General features: G+C 45.1%; 1 protein-coding gene across 6 annotated transcripts in view; it reads left to right on the top strand.

Moving 5' to 3' along the window:
- The window catches only part of NUGGC (nuclear GTPase, germinal center associated), a 53,493-nt gene extending 34,366 nt beyond the window's left edge, over positions 1 to 19,127 (top strand). For 4 of the 6 annotated variants that reach the window (XM_043486682.1, XM_043486681.1, XM_043486685.1 and 1 more), the window contains exons 11-19: positions 1,648 to 1,753; positions 2,125 to 2,258; positions 7,836 to 8,000; positions 10,516 to 10,673; positions 12,419 to 12,563; positions 14,037 to 14,145; positions 15,075 to 15,211; positions 17,310 to 17,400; positions 18,574 to 19,127. In XM_043486682.1, coding sequence (XP_043342617.1) covers positions 1,648 to 1,753; positions 2,125 to 2,258; positions 7,836 to 8,000; positions 10,516 to 10,673; positions 12,419 to 12,563; positions 14,037 to 14,145; positions 15,075 to 15,211; positions 17,310 to 17,400; positions 18,574 to 18,713 — 1,185 coding nt within the window. In that variant the 3' untranslated portion in view covers positions 18,714 to 19,127. The remainder of the gene's footprint in view (positions 1 to 1,647; positions 1,754 to 2,124; positions 2,259 to 7,835; positions 8,001 to 10,515; positions 10,674 to 12,418; positions 12,564 to 14,036; positions 14,146 to 15,074; positions 15,212 to 17,309; positions 17,401 to 18,573) is intronic. The other 2 variants (XM_043486684.1, XM_043486686.1) reach the window with 2 other exon arrangements.
- The last annotated feature ends 253 nt before the right edge of the window (positions 19,128 to 19,380 follow it).

Raw genomic sequence — 19,380 nt, 5'->3', positions numbered from 1 at the left:
AAACATGCTCCTTGAAATAAAAGTTATGACAAGCCTAGACAGCATATTAAAAAGCAGAGACATTACTTTGCTGACAAAGTTCATCTAGTCAAGGCTATGGTTTTTAAAGTAGTCATGTATGGATGTGAGAGTTGGACTATAAAGAAAGCTGAGTGCCGAAGAATTGATGCTTCTGAACTATGGTGTTGAAGAAGACTCTTGAGAGTTCCTTGGACAGCAAGGAGATCAAACCAGTCAATCTGAAAGGAAATCAGTCCTGAATATTCATTGGAAGGACTGATGCTGAAGCTTCAGCTTCAATACTTTAGCCACCTGATGCAAAGAGCCAACTCATTTCAAATGAGACCCCGATGCTGGGAAAGATCTCCTGCTGGGCAGAGTAGGGGGCAACAGAGGATGAGATGGTTGAATGGCATCACTGACTGAATGCACGTGAGTTTGAGCATTCTGGGAGATAGTGAAGGACAGGGAAGCCTGGCATGCTGCAGTCCATGGGGCCTCAAAGAGTCAGCTGCTAGTTAGCAACTGAAAACAGCAAGATGTTATAAAACTATCTTTGCTCCCTGGCAGCAAGTTTATATTCAGACCAATTTTTTTTTCTCTGCCCCCAAACATGGACCTATTACTATAAAAGAAACTTGGGTTTCTTTTAGTGAATGAGTGAGTGAAAATTGCTCAGTCATATCTGATTCTTTGCTACCCCATGGACTATACAGTCCATGGATCCATGGAATTGGGCCAGAATACTGGAGTGGGTAGCCGTTCCCTTCTCCAGGGGATCTTCCCAAGCCAGTGATCAAACCCAGGTCTCCCGCGTTGCAGGCGGATTCTTTATCAGCTGAGCCACCAGGAAAGCTCAAGAGTAGAGAATAATATTAAAAATAAAGGTTACGGTAAAGGCTCAAGAGTAGAGAATAATATTAAAAATAAAGGTTACGGTACAAGGAGTCATATCAAAATATTCATACAAGTAAAAGAAGTAGACAGGGTGTTATCACTGCAAGATGATTTAAGTGACAAAGCTAGATTTTCTCAAAAAATTGGGTTACAACTAATTCAAAAAGATACATGCACCCCAGTGTCCACTGCAGCATTATTTATAGTTGCCAAGACATGGAAACAATCTAAGTGGCCATCAACAGATGAATGGCTGAGTAATATTCTGCTGTGTGTGTGTATATATATATACATACACACACACATACACATATATATACAGCACATCTTCTTCATCCCTTCTTAGTACTTCTATGAACATTGGGGTACATGTATCTTTTGGAATTAGAGTTTTCTCCAGACACATGCCCAGGAGTGGGATTGCTGGATCCCATGGTAACTGTAGTGTTTTTTTTAAGGTTAAATACACTTCTGAACTATTTTCCTGTGTACATTTCCATATACAAAAATAGACTTGCTATTTTTTAAGTCCGCAGAGAATCTCTGCAACAATGTCCTCACAACCTCTGCCCTTGCGAGGGGGACAGATGGGAATATCTGACCTTGAGAATGTTGCTCACTCCTTACGGGGCTCGTGCAGAACAGAACGTGGATGAGCTAAAGCCTGCTGAAGGATCTGGTGAAGCGGGGGCCTGGCTGCCTTTGTGGTGGCTGAGTCATTCTGTTCCCTATGTACCTCTCTTACTTCAGAGAAAACTGCCAGCTGACTCCAGGGTTCTGGAAGCCTCTGAGCTGGTGTACACGGTCAGCGCCCAGGAGTACTGGCAGCGGGCGCTGCTCACCGAGGAGGAAACTGGTAACTTACACACAAATATATGTATTTTTATCCCACTCACTGAAGTTCTCAAGAACAAGCCTGGCACTCTGAGTTTCCCACAGAACTTTCTGTGCCACACTTGTAGTTTGCCACAGTTTCCATGCCTGTGAGCAAATGTGTGTGTGTCTCTGCACTGTCGTGGTTCCCGGTGCTTCACTGCTGACCTCCCATCTGTAGTTGCTGATCCTAGCCTGGGGAAAACAGAAAGGTTGGCTTCATGAGCATCCCACCCACATAGGACCTCAGCTGAAGTCGATTCAGACTGCCGTCCTGATCTGTTAATTTTCATGAATTCTGTTTCCTATGAGCTCTGGCCTTTTCAAACTGTTTGTGTTGCCTGTGAATTCCAGAAATCCCCAAGTTAAGAGAATATATCAGGAGAAGGCTCTTGGATAAGAAGAAGAGGATGGTGACCAAGTACGTCACTGAAGCTTTTGGCCTGTTGCTCCTCACAGACAGTTTCAGCTGCACGGACCACCTGCAGGTATTCCGGGGAGACCCCTGGGCTGTGCGTCCTTCGCCTCCCAGCCTGGGCAGAACCCTCCCTCCCTCTTACCAAGTTAGAAAATTAACTTGGAATGACTTTTCTGACCAGAGGAACACCCTAAACTCAGAGAATCTAAAGAGAATAAAGAAAATCTGAGGGTTAACATTGTAACCTTTGAGTAAGGAAAGAAAAGAATGTTTTATCTTCTTCTTTTCTTTTTTCACCTGTGACAGATAGGCTGAGAGGGAAAGTTAAAAATAGTCACTTTAGCCTCTCCTGAGACTTGAATCAAGTAGAGTGTGTTTAATGGTAGGAGAGATGTGTCTTCTTCTGCTGGAGTAAGCTGAGCTTCCCTGGCGGCTCAATGGTAAAGAATCTGCCTGCCAATGTAGGTTTGATCCCTGAGTCGGGAAGATTTCCTGGAGAAAGAAATGGCAACCCACTCTAGTATTCTTGCCTGGAGAATCCCATGGGCAAAGGAGCCTGGTGGGCTATAGCCCACGGGGTTACAAAGAGTCAGACATGACTAAGCAACTTAGCTCACAAGCACGTAAAAAGGATATGCTGCTAAATGATAAGTTTGGAAGAAAAATTTGCAGCCAGAATAAATCACCAAAAGCATTGCTTCCTTGTGAGGGACTGAATATACAAACAGAGAAGCATATGTAAAAACAGAACTTTGACCCACAGTCTGCAACAACCAGCCTAGGAAGCCAACCCCTGATCTACAGCAAACAGCTCACGAAGTCAGCCTGCTCTGTCTTAGACATGTAGGAAGTTAGACTGCTATCTCTGATAACAATCTAAGAAGCAAAGCAATAACTTCTGTAACAATAAGCCCCAAACGCCAGACCTTGGTTAACGACTAAGGGCTTCCCTGTGTTCTGTGCTTAGACACCCAGTCGTATCCGACTCTTTGCGACCTCGTGGACTGTAGCCCACCAGGCACAAGGGCTTCCCTAACCTTTTTAAAAATTTTTTTACCCTTCATCCATATTTTATTGCAAAGAGATTACCATGATGCTTAGGTATTTTAAAATATGAGCAGTGGTTGCTTACAAAACAGAGAAAGAATTTTTAACAACCTGAAACACACAAAACCAACCCATCTGATTCAGATGACTAGTGGAATGGCTGGAAAGTGACAGCCCCCATCCAAATTAAACCCTTTAGCAATGATGGCGTTGCCTTTAATTCTGCAAATGACAGCCTCCCAGCAGACTGCACTGTTCTGTTGATACTCACATTTTTGCTATAACTGGCTAGCCATTAAACTCTCATCAGAGACAACCCTGTTAGCTCATGGGCTTCCCTAATCTTTATCCCTGCTTCCAACAAGGACCAATCAAGGAGAGATGAATATACTCATCATTTCAGAAATTCTACATAAAAATGCGAAATAGAGCAAGATTCACCATCTTTTCACTCATCCTCATGAATCACATAGGATTCCTGCTTCAAGGCCCCACTCGTGGCTGCCCCACGCCAGGGGTCTCTGATCACGGTGCCGAAAGCCTTCCCACCCCTCTGCCTGCCTGTGTGTGTGCGCGCGCTCAGGGCGTCTGAGTCTTTGCGACCCATGGACTGTAGCCCGCCAGGCTCCTCTGTCTATGGGATTCTCCAGGCAAGAATGCTGGAATGGAGTGGGTAGGCATTCCCTTCTCCAGGGGATCTTCCTGACCCAGGGATCGAATCTGCCCACATTGCAGGCAGATGTTTCACTGCCGAGCCACCTGGGAAGCCCCTCCTGCCGTTGAGTATCTGCCAAATGCAGTTGATGCCCACTGACTCCCTTACTACAGCAAGCTCTGAATTGACAGCCTTTGGACGTGCTCATTTGGTTGGTGTTTTTTTATTTCCATACTTGCTGTCATCTATCATATTTGCTCAGCCAAGCTGTCTGACCTGTTATTACGTAGAAAAGGGAAGGGGTAGAGAAATGTACGATTGCGTTGGTCCCGATAACGTGGGACAGTGAACCTGGGGGGCGCCCAGTGGAGGGACTAGCTGAGGCGGCTGGGCGGGATGTGGCTTCAATGTGAAAAGTGAGCAATGCTGACTCTTAAACAATATTTTATTTATTTGGCTGCACTGGCTCTTAGTTTCGGCATGTGGAATCTAGTTCTGCAACCAGGGATCGAACCCGGGCCCCCTGCTTTGGGAGCTCAGTCCAGGGAGCCACTGGACCACCAGGGAAGACCCGCAGTGTCAACGTTTAATATTTAATAGCCCATGCGGTGTTGGTCAGCTGTCTTTTTTGTTGTCATTTAGTTGCTCAGTTGTTCCAACTCTTTGAGACTCCACACCAGGCTTCCCTGTCCCTCACTATCTCCTGGAGCTTGCTCAAACTCATGTCCATTGAGTCGGTGATGCCATCCAACTATCTTGTCCTCTGTCGTCCCCTTCTCTTCCTGCCCTCCATCTTTCCCAGCATTAGGGTCTTTTCCATTTTAGAAATTCTACATAAAAATTGCCAAATAGAGCAAGATTCACCATCTTTTCCCTCATATTTCTTACTGTGTTTTGTTCTAGTTCTGTGAAAACCAAAACCAAAACAAAACAAAAAACAACAAACAACAAAACCTTTCTGGAATTTGAGATTTTCTACTTTGACTTTTGTCCTCTGAAATACTAGTGAAGGTTTTGACATTCCAACTTCCCGAAAAAATTCTTCGGGGTGAAAGTTGCCTTGCTGCCCAGCCAAAGATTGCTTTTGGAAGTGCTGATGGAAAATGAATCAGATGCGGTGCTGTGTGTGGTTGGTTTGTTTGATAAACACCGGGACAAAGCCTTCTGCAGCCCAAGCTGGAGTGTGATATGGAAGTACAGCCTCAGCTCTCTCCTTGTATCCAGACTCTAGGCGACAGAAGACGCAGAGGAGGGGGCTGGCTGGAATTCTATCATAGCCTTTTAGAGGGGGTTGCCAGCAGCCTTCCTCAAAATTCTTTGGCCTCACATATCGGTCTCAGCCTTACTTCTTTGATAGAAAGTTGGAAGGCAAGAACTTTGTCAGTTCTTTTGTATTCTTGGGGGAAAAAAACCCTAAAATTGTATGTGATGGACCTTTTTTTTTTGAGATTGTGACTCAAACTCAAAAATTAGAGGATAAGGATTTTATTTTATATTTATTTTTTAGAATTAATTAATTTCATTTTTGGTCGTGCTGGGTCTTCATAGCTGTGCCCTGGCTTTTGTCTAGTTGTGGCAAGTGAGGGGTACTCTCTTAGATGTGGTGTGAAGGCTTTTCATTGAGGTGACTTCTCTTCTGGTGGTTCCCAGACGCCAGAGAACACACGGGCTATAGTAGTTGTGGTGCATGGGCTTAGTTGCTCTGTGGCCTGTGGAATCTTCTTAGACCAGGGATTAAACCCATGTCCCCTGCTTTGGCAGGTGGATTCTCAATCACCGGTCCCCCAGAGAAGTCCAGTTAGTGGTTTTAAATGAACAGGGATCTCACCTTTATTTTTACAAATCAATGGGAAGTTGATTATGACAATCTCAATGTTGAATGAGTCCTGCATTTATTCATAGTAGATGCCAGCCTTTTCCCCTTTCTTTATTCCCAGCTCTTTCTTTCCCAGTCATTCTGCTTCTTATCATTCATTTCCTTCTTCAATAAGGATTCGTTGAGAGTGAGCCATTGTGAGAATCTTGCCTGTGGCGTTCCTTTTCATGACTTCTTTCTTCTTTCATTTTGGTCACCAGTGACACCACAAATTTCAAAGAACCCAGCGAGCACTCTGAGAAAAAAGTCCTGCTTATAGAATTCCGGGGCTTCCCTGGTAGCTCACGTGGTAAAGAATCTGTCTGTAACGCAGGAGACCGGAGTTCGATCCCTAGGTCAGGAAGATTCCCTGGAGAAGGAAATAGCAACCCACTCCAGTATTCTTGCCTGGAGAATTCCATGGACACAGGAGCCTGATGAGCTACAGTATAGAATTCTAACTAGTGAAAACTCTGAAACTTCCCAGGGCATGCCTGAAGTTGGATAGTTTCCATCAACTTCTGAAACTCATCTATTCTGAGACTCAGAATGTAGAGTTTGAGGCTCATTTTCAGGATCATTCAGCTCCATTCAACTTACTTCACAGACAATGCCCTTGAGGATTCAGGGATGATAAGTCATCTATGGAAGGTCACACCTTAATGCAAGAGCTATTTCTCTCATCCAATTTGGAATAGAATTTAAAATCTTATGTTATCCAGCCATGTCTCCATGCCACTCACTCACCCCACAAACGTTTATGGACTGCATTCTCTGTGACATGCCTGGAATAAACAAGCATGAACAACAGTCTCTCTCTTCAGCAAGGTCCTGGCCCAGAACAGGGAGACACACGGCCTGAGGGAGACACAGCGTAGCAGGGATGTACCAAGGGCAACGGGAGTCCAGGAAAGAGCAGCCAGACTCTGCTCACCCCAACTCTGCTGGGGCAGTCAGGGACAGCATGACATGAGAAGTGACTTTGGAGCTTTTTCCGGGAGGACGAGCACGTGGGAAGAGCCTGTGCACAGCCAAAAGGATGGCGCATTTGGGGAACGGCAGCAAGTTCATGGGCAGCTACATGGGAGGACCTTTTGGGCAAACAGCTGGTGATGCTGGAGAAATTGGTTGAGTTCTGGCCAAGAAGGGCCTTAAGTGCTGAGCTAAGGAGTGTGGCTTCTTTCTACTGCAGGTGGACACTGCCTGATCTCTGGGGTTCTCATACAGGGGCAGGCACTACAAAGTTCCCAGTTTGGAACCTAGAGGTCAAGACAGCCTCTGGTGGTCACTCCCTTATATATTTGAATTGACATTTCTTCCCTGATTAGACTATTCTCCTTTGAAGCAGGAACCAACTCTTTATTTTGGTGGTCCTTTATCTCTGTTATTTATTCCAAATGGTCACTGTTAACCCGGGACTTGCTAGAAGCATAGAATCCCAGGTACTCGGGTTTGAACCAACTTGCCCACTGAGTTCCATGCACATTTTCCTCACACAAATTTGAGAAATCCTATCCTCCCAAATTGCACCAAGTTCATTAAATATTTGTCAAATCAGATGTCATTGAGAAAAATCTCTTTTAATAACAGCTGGGTTTTTAAAAATATTTACTCTTGCCAATAGCCTAATGGATTATACCACTAAAATAAATTGTAGGAGGCATATATTCGTTCTATTCTCCAATTCCACAAGTGGCTTCCCCCGTGGCTCAGATGGTAAAGAATCTGCTGCCAGTGTAGGAGATTCAGGTTCGACCATTGGGTTAGGAAGAGCTCCTAGAGAAGGAAATGGCAACTCACTCCAGTATTCTTACCTTGGAAATCCCATGGACAGAAGAGCCTGGCAGGAGACAGTCCACGGGGTTGCAAAGAGTCAGACACAACTTAGAGACTAAGCACACATGCATGCAATCCCGCAAAGCTTAAGGAGACCTGTGGACTGGAGGATGCTTTCCTGGGTGAGAGGGAGAAGTCCACGGTGGGTGATGAGCTCAAACTCAATCTGGACAGGCTTAGAGGAAGCAGAATTGCAAAAGCCGATGCCTGTAGTGAGGGCACAGCCTCACGCTCCGGATGGTCCTTGTCCCTAGAATGAACACTTGCACATGAGTGGCCTGCGGAGATTTGTGGAAGAGGAGATACAGTTGCTGGAGAAGGCCATTGACCAGTGCTTTGCCCACATAGCGCAGCCCCTGCAAGAAGGGATCTGGAACGCCAGGAGTTCCTACCGACGCATCCTTGGGGCGTGCCTGGTGGTGAGTGACCCTCTAAAGGGAAAAACCATGATATTTGGGGAGGTCTGTCTGATCCCTTGCCTACTTTTCTACTATCCTCTTGCTTTCAAGAGAAATAAAGAGCTAGAAGAGATTGGGAGAGAGTGAAAATTGCACACAGGAAAGCATATTGAGCAACTGTTCTACTATGCATTGCAAGGACTCAGGGAAAGGTACATGGTTAGGGAGAAAGAGGTGGAATACAGGATCTGAGGGCCTTGTTTTGAATGTCAGCCCCACCAAACACCCTCTCTGTAGGCCCGGGCGAGGCCCTAAACCCACTTAAGCCTGTTGCATTTTTCTTCTATAAAATGGGTATGATAAACACTTGTCTAGTCTATTTCACAGGGCTGATGTAAGTATCAATTAGATACACAATAAGAAAGCATCCTGTAATCTCTCACTTGGTGTACAAATTGTTGTTTTATCTTTTAATTAGTTATGTGGGGTTTCTAAGGGATGGCAAAGAGGATGAGATGGTTAGATAGCATCACCAACTCAATGGACATGAATTTGAGTGAACTCCAGGAGATAGTGGAGGATAGAGGAGCCTGGTGTGCTGCAGTCCATGGGGTTGCAGAGTCAGACATGACTTAGCAACTGAACAACAAGGGATGGGACATAAGAAATGTGTATTGTTGTTTAAGCCATGAAGTTTGGGGTAATTTGTTTCATAGCAATAGGTAACTAAGTGACCGTAGGGAGAACTGTTTCCAAAGGATGGTAGAAGATCCCAGATCAAAAAACTGAATGAGTAAGTGGGTGCTGAGCAAGTGAAGGCAGGAGGTGGGGACTAGTCTCCGAGACGATGTGCTTGGGGAGAAGGAGTGGCATTAGGCATCTTCAGGCTGTCACTAGGGCTCCATCCTAGGAACCATCCCCTCTCTCCTTAGCCCTTCAATGGCTTCTTTCTCTGTGACTACAGACACACCTGGGGAGTTCCTATTGGATAAGCAGCTTGCCTTTGTGATCACACATTTGGGCAAACATGTATATACTAACATCATAATGTTATACAATATAGTAAAATAACCTAAATGTCTAGTGATAAGAGAATGATAAAGTGAATTATGATGCATCCATATGATATTATGTGGTTGTTAAAATATTTTTTGGAAGTATTTGCAGTGAATTCAGGAAATGCTCATGTTATAATATTAAGTGAAATGGCAGAATATTAAAATACAGATAGCTAGGCAGACATGATAGATAGATAGATAGATAGATAGATAGATAGATACAGCATGCTGTCAGTGTACCATGCTCCACGGCCATTAACTTAAAACATATTCCCCTAAAACACAGATCACTGATTAATGATCACAAGTGCTTCCCTGGTGGCTCAGATGGTAAAAGAATCCACCAGCAATGCAGGAGACCTGGGTTCAATCCCTGGGTTGGGAAGATCCCCTGGAGGAGGAAATGGCAACCCACTCCAGTATTCTTGCCTGGGAAACCCCATGGACAGAGGAGCCTGGAGGGCTACAGTCCACGGGGTTGCAAAGAGTCGGACACGACTGAGAGACTAAACAGCTACAACAGTGATCACAAGGCCCTCTACTGAAATTCTGGTCAGTGCTAATGTATTTTATATTCTCTTATTCTTCTACTGAGAATCAATCACCATGTGTCCAAAATCTGTTGTCTCTAATAGCTCTCGCGTCATAATAATTTTTTTCTTCTCATTTATGAATTTTATGTTTCTGGGAAAAAATATGACAAAGATATACACATCAGATCACATTTTATCAAATATTTAATAAAAAATATAAAACTCTGGGCTGTGTTTGGAAAATCTGAAAGATACTTGCAGTGGAGTCAGAGCACACTTTTATTTAAGAACTGCTCATTTAACACGTTTATCAAGCATGACGTATGCCAGGACCAGACGGTGAGGATGTCACGATGGATGAGACACTGGGCTTGATCTCAACCAGCTGAGGATCCACTGCAGCAGCCTGATGAGTAGAGAGACAAATGCGAAGCTGCTGTATGTGAGCAGACAGGGGAGGATGCTTTGGGAATTCACAGTGGAGGCTCCTGCTGACCAGAGGTGTGACTGCTCTCCTCTTGTGCAGCTTAATAACGAATAGCTTAATTGGAAGATCGTGTCTCTACTCTTCCTGGTAATTCTTGCTAATAGTGTTTGGGATCTAGACGAAAACATAGATACTAAACTAGTACACAAGTATTATTGATAATTTCGTTTTACTAAAAATTAGACTAATTGAATGAGTTTCCCAGGTGCCTCAGTAGTGAAGAATCCAACTGCAGGAATGTACGTTTATCCCTCTGTTGTAAAGATCCCTTGGAGGACAAAACGGCACATTCTCCCCTGGACAGAGGAGCCTGGTGGGCTACAGTCCACGGGGTCACAAAGAGTCAGACATCTCTGACTGAGCACACACATGCACATACACACACACACGAGGCAGTGTAGGTCTGACTCCATGAATTCTAGGTACCTACTGACTCTGTTATCTCATTGTTTATCCAGAGGAGCAGAGGAAACCAGGGCTTTCACCAGACTCTGAAAGCGGTTTGCCTGAAAAACGGCATCTATGCCTCCAGGACTCTTGCGAGAATTGATCTGAATGAAGCCCTCACACAGCCCATCTACGAACAGATTGATCCCGTTTTTGGGTGCATTTTTAGGTAAAGGAATCCATTTGGCTCCTCTGTGAACAAACATCCTAAGAACGCCTGGCCCAGGGTCTCATCTTCAAGAATTTGTTCTTGGGATCTGGAAGGGTCCAGAGTAGCTTGCAACTTGAGGAGGAAAACTCAGTCTTTGGCAAAACACAAAAGCCTTTCTGGTTGGGTTTACTTAAAATCTTCCCATGGTGACCCAGAGTGCAGCTGGAGACACTACTTTGAGACTAATGTTATAATTCCTGTTATTTTTCAAATATCTCCTACAGGCAGCAGGGGATCCATTTTCTTATGGACCTGGGCCCAGGATAGGGTATTTTGGTTGGAGAGTGTGGACTTAAGGAAACACACAGCCTTCGTAAATTTCCCTGAGCATGAAAAGGAAAAATGGCTCAGGGTGACTCCGCTTGTTCTTTGACACATGGTGTGGGGTTTGGGGCTTGAGCCTTCACAGTGCCTGCTCCTTCCCTTCTTCCTTGACCTCCAATGGTTTCGGACCTCCTTCCTTGACCTCCATCCACAGAAACAGAGTCTTCTATTCCTCACCTGTCTTCAGTCTCCATCCTTCACCCCTGGCATTTCACCTGGCCCGCCACCTGCTCCAGCTTGAACCATTCTACTTTTGCTCAATGCTCCCTGCCCCTCCCCCCAACCTTCCTTTAAATTTGTTTTTCATCATGCCATTCCACCTATGCCCACTCACTCTGTTTACATGTCTGTAGGGTAAACTCCAAATTCCTTGGAATAGACTTTAAGACATTCCACCTGCCTCCAATTGGCCTTTCACATCCCTCCCTGCCCCATCTGGCTTTTTACCAATCTGAGGGCAGCAGAGTTACTGAGACATGCCAGGAACTGCGCTAAGCACTTTGCATGCATCATGTTATCATAGCCTCCCAAGAATCCTCTGAAGTGGCTCTGGTCTTTTTGCAAGTGAACACACTGCCATTGGGAGGAATCATGCAGCTTTCCCAGGGTCACTTGACACACAGGTAAAGATCTAGGACTTCAAGCCTCTGCCCTCTCCTCTGCTCACCCGCTCACCTCATACCCCTGGGATGTCCTGAAACTTAGTTCACTATGTCGTCCCTGGGGAGATGCTTCCTCCTTCTTTTCACATCCCTAAACATTACACAGGCTTCCCTGGTGGCTCAGTGGTAAAGAATCTGCAGAATCTCTGCAATGCAGGAGACACTGGGCTCAATCCTTGGGTTGGGAAGATCCCCTGGAGGAGGAAATGGCAACCCACTCCAGTATTCTTGCCTGGAGAATTCCGTGGACAGAGGAGCCTGGCAGGTTTCAGTCCGTGGGGTGACTAAGAGTCAGACATGACTCTGTGACTAAACAACAACAAGCCTTGCCCATCTTTTAAGGTGTATTTCATCCCACCCTTTCAAGTGGGAACATTTGAGTAGCTGAAAGACTATGAGTTTTGAGGTCAAATAGATCAGTGTCTAAGGCCTGACCCTGCTACTCACTAGCCATGTGACTTCGAACACATTTTAGCAACCATTTCCAAACTTCAATTTCCTCATCCGTAAAATGGGTGTCATTGCACTGACTTCATAGGTTTTTATATCAAGGGCCTAGCACAGCACAGTGCTTGGAATATTATAGAAATTCTATAACTATTAGATCTCATCCCCCTTCTCTTAAAAATGAGTAAAAGAATACCAGCTAGTTTATTCTTTGTTTTAATCCCACAATAACTGCTGCTGTCTCTTAACATTTTACTTTGCTTTCCTCAGTAGGTCTGGGAAGCCCGCTGATGGCTCAGCTCTGATCCCCCACATAGATGCTTTTAAGCTCTCTCTGCAGGAGAAGATGACTGAAATTGGGATAAGAAATGGCTGGAAATATGACAGCTATAAAAAGAGTTTCCTGATCCAGGAGGTAAGATCCTTATAGAGTGAAGAAGGCAATGAGGTTGGGTAGTGGTTTTCTTCCCAGCAGGATTTTGAAGGTTGCCTGTCTTTCCCTACTTGTTCCCTTGGAGTGTCTAGGCTCTGGGTAGACCTAATAACAGATGCTACGAGATACAGAACATAGCAGGATGGACGAGAGAGACGTGATCCTGGAGGTAGCAAGCTTTGTTCCCTGAGAAGCAGCCAATAATAAGTGCTGAGATTGTCAAACCAACTCAGTTCCCAGGAAGTATCTTCAAAGAGTCCTTAGCTATATCAACATTTGAATCCACTTATAACAGTCTCACTGACTTCATTTTTGCCAATGTCATGAAATACCATCCACGGCAGTGAAGTTTAAAGAAGTGTCATTTTTTTTGCAGATTACTTTTTAGTTTTGAGTCCTCAAGACTCTTATCTGGGACTCATTTTCTTAGTCTGGGCTGTCTTAGTCTGTTTGGGCTGCTATAACAAAATACCATAGACTGGGAAGCTTACAAACAGACATTTCTCAGTATTCTGGAGGCCGGAAGTACAGGATCAAGGTGCAGGCAGGCTTGGTGTCTGCTTGGGCCCACTTCCTGGTTTACGGGTGGCTGTCTTTTTGCTGTGTGCTCACATGGCAGAAGGGCACAGAAGCCCTCTAGGGTCTCTTCTATAAAGGGCATCATCCCAACTGAGAGGGCTCCACCTTGAGTCCTAATCTCCTCCCAAAGGCCCTACCTCCTAAGGCCATCACACTGCATTTGTGCTTCGTTGCTCACTTGTGTCTGACTCTTTGCAACCCACGGACTCTAGCCCGCCAGGCTCCTCTGTCCATGGGATTCCCCAGGCAAGAATACTGGAGTGGGTTGCCATTTCCTTCTCCAGGGGATCTTTCCGACACAGGGATTGAACCCAGGTCTCTTCCATGGCAGGCAGATTCTTTACCATCTAAGCCATCACATTGGGGTTTAAGATTTCAGTGTAAGAATTTTGGAAGACATGACTATGCACAGGCCCAGCCCAAATTACATGAGAATCACCTGTGCCCCCTTAAACTTCCGAAAGATGCCCCATCCCATAACCATGCATGCACCTGAGTTCAACTCTGCAAATACTTATTGAGTTGTCTGAGGCACCAGGCACTATGGGAGGAATTTTGGGATGTAAAGATGCTTAAGACAAAGTTTTGGAACTTCCCGGGTGGTCCAGTGGTTAAGACTCCATGCTCCCAATGCAGGTGGCCTGGGTTCCATCCCTGGTTGGGGAACTAAGATCTCATATGCTATAAAGCATGGCCAAAAAAAAAAAAAAGAAGACAAGGTTCCTGCCTGTGGGGGAGGAGCTCACAGCCTGGAAGTGGAGATGGGACCAGCCAACAGTAACCCGGGCGGAGGAAACGGTACAGCCCGTGGAAACCCCTGCCTTACTTCTGTCAAGGGACTGTCACAAATGGCCTTTTGTTGATGTGCATTCTCAGATAAGTGCCATCCTGGGAGGCCTGGAGGGACACATCCTCAGAAAAAAGAGGAAGATTTATGAATCTCTCACCACCTCTGTTCAGAACGACCTGAAGCCCTGTTACGAAGGTGGGGGTCCCAAGGGCAATGTTTCCGCCTCCTCTGGGGTCTGTCAGCTCCTTTAACATTCTTGTCTGCTGTTCCCCCCTTAAAGCATTTGTCCTTCTATGTCCTAAGCCCCCATAACACTCTTGGTCTACAAGTTAAAACTCAACAATTGCAAAGGGGTGGGGAGAGGTCAGTCATGAACCGCTTTTATCTGTTTCCAGTTCTTTCCATCCACCCTTCGTCTAGACATCATGCTTCTCCTCTCTGCACTGCATCACAGCTAATTAAACTATAAAAGCCATTTATTGAATTCTCATTCTTATTTTCTTTAAGTACCTGTAAACTGACTTGCCAGCTTTTTCTTGGTTTGTTGGTCCTATTGATTTTTTTCTGGGGTGGGTGGTGGAGTTTGGAATTATGTAACCTTCTCCTTAATTCACTCAGTAGGTTTTCTACATGAAAATGATCAAATATTGATTGTTTTTTATTATGCTATTCTATTTCCATGGTGTAGAAAATGGTGCTACATGTATAACTATATGTATGTATGTATGTATATATACACACACACAAATACGTATGGTTATGTAGGTGTATATATATGTGCTCAGTTGTGTCTGAGTCTTTGTGACCCTATGGACTATAGCCTGCCAGGCTCCTCTGTCCATGGAGTTTCTCAGGCAAGAAGACTGGAGTGGGTTGCTGTTTCCTGCTCCTGGGGATCTTCCTCTCCCAGAGACTGAACCCATGTCTCTTGACTCTCCTGCATTGCAGGCAGATTTTTTAACCACTGTGCCACCTGGGAAGCCGCAGATGTGTCTATGTGTGTGTCTACATGTATATGCATATGTGTATGTGTGTATAGTTGGTTTGCTTATCTTTCTTTCTGATGCTAAGGATATCTAAGCAAGTCCTTGTTGAAGTGTTACTGTGGCTATCATTTTTGCCAGAGGCCGCACAGATCACGGGCAAAAAAGCATGTGAAAGAATGAAAGATGTCCTCAGAAGAGGGGTGGACCGGCAGGTGGCCGAGGGCATGTTCGAACGGGCTCAAGAAAGGATGCAGCACCAGTTTCAGCAGCTGAAGGTATTCAACTTACGTGGTTTGCATTCCGGTCCCAGAGGGCTCCTTGGGGAGCACGGGAAGGAGGGGCAGAGATGGAGGAAGCAGTAGTTGTTTGAGCCCAGTTAGAGCCGGATGCCTTCTGCAAAGTGGGCTCACTGACGCCCATGATGCCAGGGCAGAGGCCAGCCTCCATCACGTGCTGGCTCGGGCTTGTCTCAGCCTGCAACTCAGCGCCTCCAGCTCTCTCCTGCATCCTTTCTCTTTCCTGGGTCATCACTAAGATCAGTGTGATATCTAGAGGGGACCCTAAGCGCTTCACAAGCGTGAGCTTATTGAATCCCCAGCAAGTCTGTGAGATAAGGTGCTATGATTGTTCCCACTTTACAGATGAGAAAACTGAGGCAGTCAGAGGTGTATCAGCAGGTCACAGAGCTAGCAAGTTACAAGAGTGGGGATTTGGGACCAGGTAACAAGCTCCAGCAATAGTATTATCTCAAGACATATTTTAAAAAAAGTATTTATTTGACTGCACCCAGTCTTTGTTGCAGCATGTAAGATTTAGTTCCCTGACCAGGTATTGAACCCAGACCCCCTGCATTGGGAGCATGGAGTCTTAGCCACTGGACCACCAGGGAAGTCCCCAGATCTTTTTTTAATGAGGGAAAATGTCTTGTCTACATAAAATACCTATAGATAAATGCCAACCAACTATTATAGATCTGTTCATTACAGTACCTGGCATAGATTTTGGTGAGATTCTGTCCATCTCAGAAGACAGTTCCTGACAGTTTCCTCGAAACTAAGTGCTCTGTCAAGTACATGTGGACCATCTAGTCCCAGTCCTGGGTCTCTTAGTTTGTCAGCCTCCTCCACAAGTAATATAAATTCTTTGCTTTAGTCCAAGCTACTGCTAGCTCCTCCCTGGCCAATAGCATTTCCAAATTCATCAGCCTCAGTCCAGGCTTAGCTGACCTCTCCCAACCTCCCAAGGACCCAGCTCCTTGCTATTTCCATCCACCTCTGGACCAACCTGCTTCCTGAAACATCTCCAACCTTGTGCACAATCTCCTCTCTTCCCATCACTGCAGTTTTGGAAAATCCCTTTCTCCTCGACACGAAGCATGTTATTTCTCTTGGATCGGGCTAAGAGGTATTTCATTTACCAGTAGCAGTTTAGTTTCCATCGTCTCACATATTGCCACTGCCTACAAATACCTGCAGAAAATTGCCAAATTCTACAGCTGCCAATCCCCACTGAGCACATAAAAACTGGCCCTTAAGGTGCCCAAGAAAACAATTGCACTGAAAAATGATTAGCTCGTTCATCATGTCCAAATGTATCTTAAATGAGAGAAACGCAAGAAGGTGCAACTGGGTGAAACCACAGAGAGTTCCCATTCTCTGATCTCACAGACAATGAAGCTAAGGCTAAGGGCCAAAGTTACCAGCACTAGGGTCACAGATGCAGCTGAGACTAGAACTTTGGTCCAATGCGTTGGTGAAAAGATCATGTCTTGGAGTCAGGAGATGAAGGTTCAGAACTAGGCTCTGTCAGCATAGTGGAGAGTTGAGTGTTTTTCAAAGGGTGGCAAGAGATGGTTGGAAGAGGGAAATGGTTTTAGCTGATAAAAGGACTGAGAGTAGCAAGGAGACATATCTCAGGCAGTTGGAAGGTTATCTCTATATTAATGGTGTGTTATGAAAAGCAGGAGGTCGACAAACATTTGGGCAGTGACTAAACGTGCGGTGGGACAAGAGGATGATGATCAGAGCTTTGCCTCTTTGCTTGTGTGGTATCTGTTCTTCTCCCCCCACCCCCACTCCACTATGCCTCCCTGCATCCTCATTACTCCCGATTTGGTTCTTCAGCATCAGAGTACAATCACCCTGAGTCTAGGAAAGGAGCTATGAAGGCAAGGTGGGACCCCTCAGAAATGTTGTCTTGATGACTCTAGTCACCCAGGGTATCCTCAAGGGGTCCACCCTTGGACTTGACTTTGGTTTCGGCAACCCTGGTCCCTATACTCTCTGGTTGGGGAATGGGGTGGGGTCCCTTTCATAAGATTCCTTCCCTTTAGGCTGCACCATCCTAACAGAATGATTGTCCTCTGCCCTGTAGAATGGAATCACGGAGAAGGTGAAGGGCAGCATCGCTACCATGCTGACCCTGGCTTCGTCCCCAGGGGATGGGCTCTACAAGGAGCTTGCAGGTAAATACCTACAACCTTTGTGTACTCAGGAGCAAGACAAACGGTCTCAGGGTTCTGACTCCCTTCTTGATCAGTCTTGGCTCCCATCAGTGGCCAGCTCAGGGTGGGTGAGTCTGAGTCATGCTATGGGGCATAGAGGCGCAGAGGGGATGGGAGAGGCTTTCGGATCAATGCCAGAGCCAACCCCAAGGTTGGTCTAAACTGTCCCTTCACAGGGACTGTGTGTGTTCAGGGTTCTCCAGAGAAACAGGGCAACAAGATGTGTATGTCTCCCATACACACAAACATACATAAGGAGATTCATTTTAAGGAACTGGCTCATGCAACTATGAAAGGTTCATGAGTCCAAAACGTAATAAGGGAGGCCAGCCAGCAGGCTGGAGACTCAGGAAAGACTTGCAGCTCAAGTCCAAGAGCTGTCTTCCAGAGAACCAGGAAGAGCTACTGTTGCAGATGAAGTCTAAAAGCAGTCTTCTGGAGAACTCCCTCTTGTGCAGGAAAGACCAGCCTTTTGCTCTAGTCAGACCTCCAGCTGATTAGATGAGGCCCACCTACATTGCAGAGGGCCGTCTGCTTTACTCAGAGTCCACTGATTTAAATGTAAACCTCATCCAAAAATATACTCACAGAAACATCCAGAATAATGTTTGACCAACTATCTGGGCACCATAACTCAGACAGGTGGAGACATAGAATTAACCATCACAGGGATATCATCTAATCGCAGACCACAGGCTAAAAACCCAAGATGCCAAAACAGAGCAAATTCACTAGAATTTAGAACGGGGACAGCAGGGAGGAGAGGGCTGAGAGGAGAGGGCTGCCTGGAAAAGACTTGGGGAGGTTTGGCGTGGGGTGTGCTTTATCTCCTTCCACTGAGCATTTGTGAAGCCTTGGTAAAGTCCCAGTGATTTCCCAGGCTTCTTCTATGGGCAGGTTTGTGTTTATTTTGAAGGTGCCCACGATGATCAGATAAGCCTTAAGGTAAGAGCAACAATGCCTGGTTTGATCAAGTTGTTTATAAAACACATTGATTGGACCATCTAATCTCTAAGCTCCATTCCTGAGCTCATATTCTGGGACAGTTGACCCAGGTCAGAACAGAATTCTCAGGGGATCTGTTTCCTGGGGACATTTCTGAAAAGGACACTAACTCCTGATGCTCTTCTGTAGATGTCAAAAGTGAATATAAGGAGATGGAGAAGCTGCACAGAAGCCTGAGAGAGGTTGCTGAGAACGCAGTGCTGCGGAGGGGCATGCAAGACTTCCTTCTGAGAATGTCCCCCAGCAAAGCCGGCCCCCCAAAAACATAAGATTTAATTCTTGGGGCTTAGCCCCAAGGGGATGGAATACAAGCCTAGAGACAATCAGATGTACTTCTGTTGGTTAAAACCTAATAAAGAACATCTCCCAACCTTGGGAACTTTATAGACAATAGAAAATCCATATCTGGTTACTTTTGGTATAAATTGAGTACAGAACACATCATTTTTATTTTATTGTCAATGAAACCCTCAGAAAGTTCTAAAGTTTTAGGGATGAGAAACTTGTGCCTCACTAAAGAAAAATACCTAAAGACTGAAAAACTAATATGTGGAATGGAAAATATGACACAAATGCACTTATTTACAAAACAGAAAGAAACTCACAGACATCAAAAACAAACTTCATCAAAAATAAACTTACAGTTACCAAAGAGGAAATGGAGTAAAGAGGGATAAATTGGGAATTTGAGATTAGCAGATACAAAATACTATATGTAAAATAGATAAACAACAAGGTCCTACTGTATGGCACAGGGAACTATATTCAATATCCTGTAGTAAACCCTAATGGAAAAGAATATGAAAAAGAATATACACATATACACACGTATGTGTGTGCATATTTATTATATGTTTATGTATACCTATATATGTATACAATATGTTTGTACATATATCTGATTCACTTTGCTGTACGACAGAAACTATCACGACA

The sequence above is a fragment of the Cervus canadensis genome, chromosome 14 (genome assembly GCF_019320065.1).
Source record: "Cervus canadensis isolate Bull #8, Minnesota chromosome 14, ASM1932006v1, whole genome shotgun sequence".
NCBI lineage: Eukaryota > Metazoa > Chordata > Mammalia > Artiodactyla > Cervidae > Cervus > Cervus canadensis.
The sequence above is the reverse complement of the archived record's forward strand: the minus strand, read 5'-3'. Positions and strand labels throughout refer to the sequence as shown.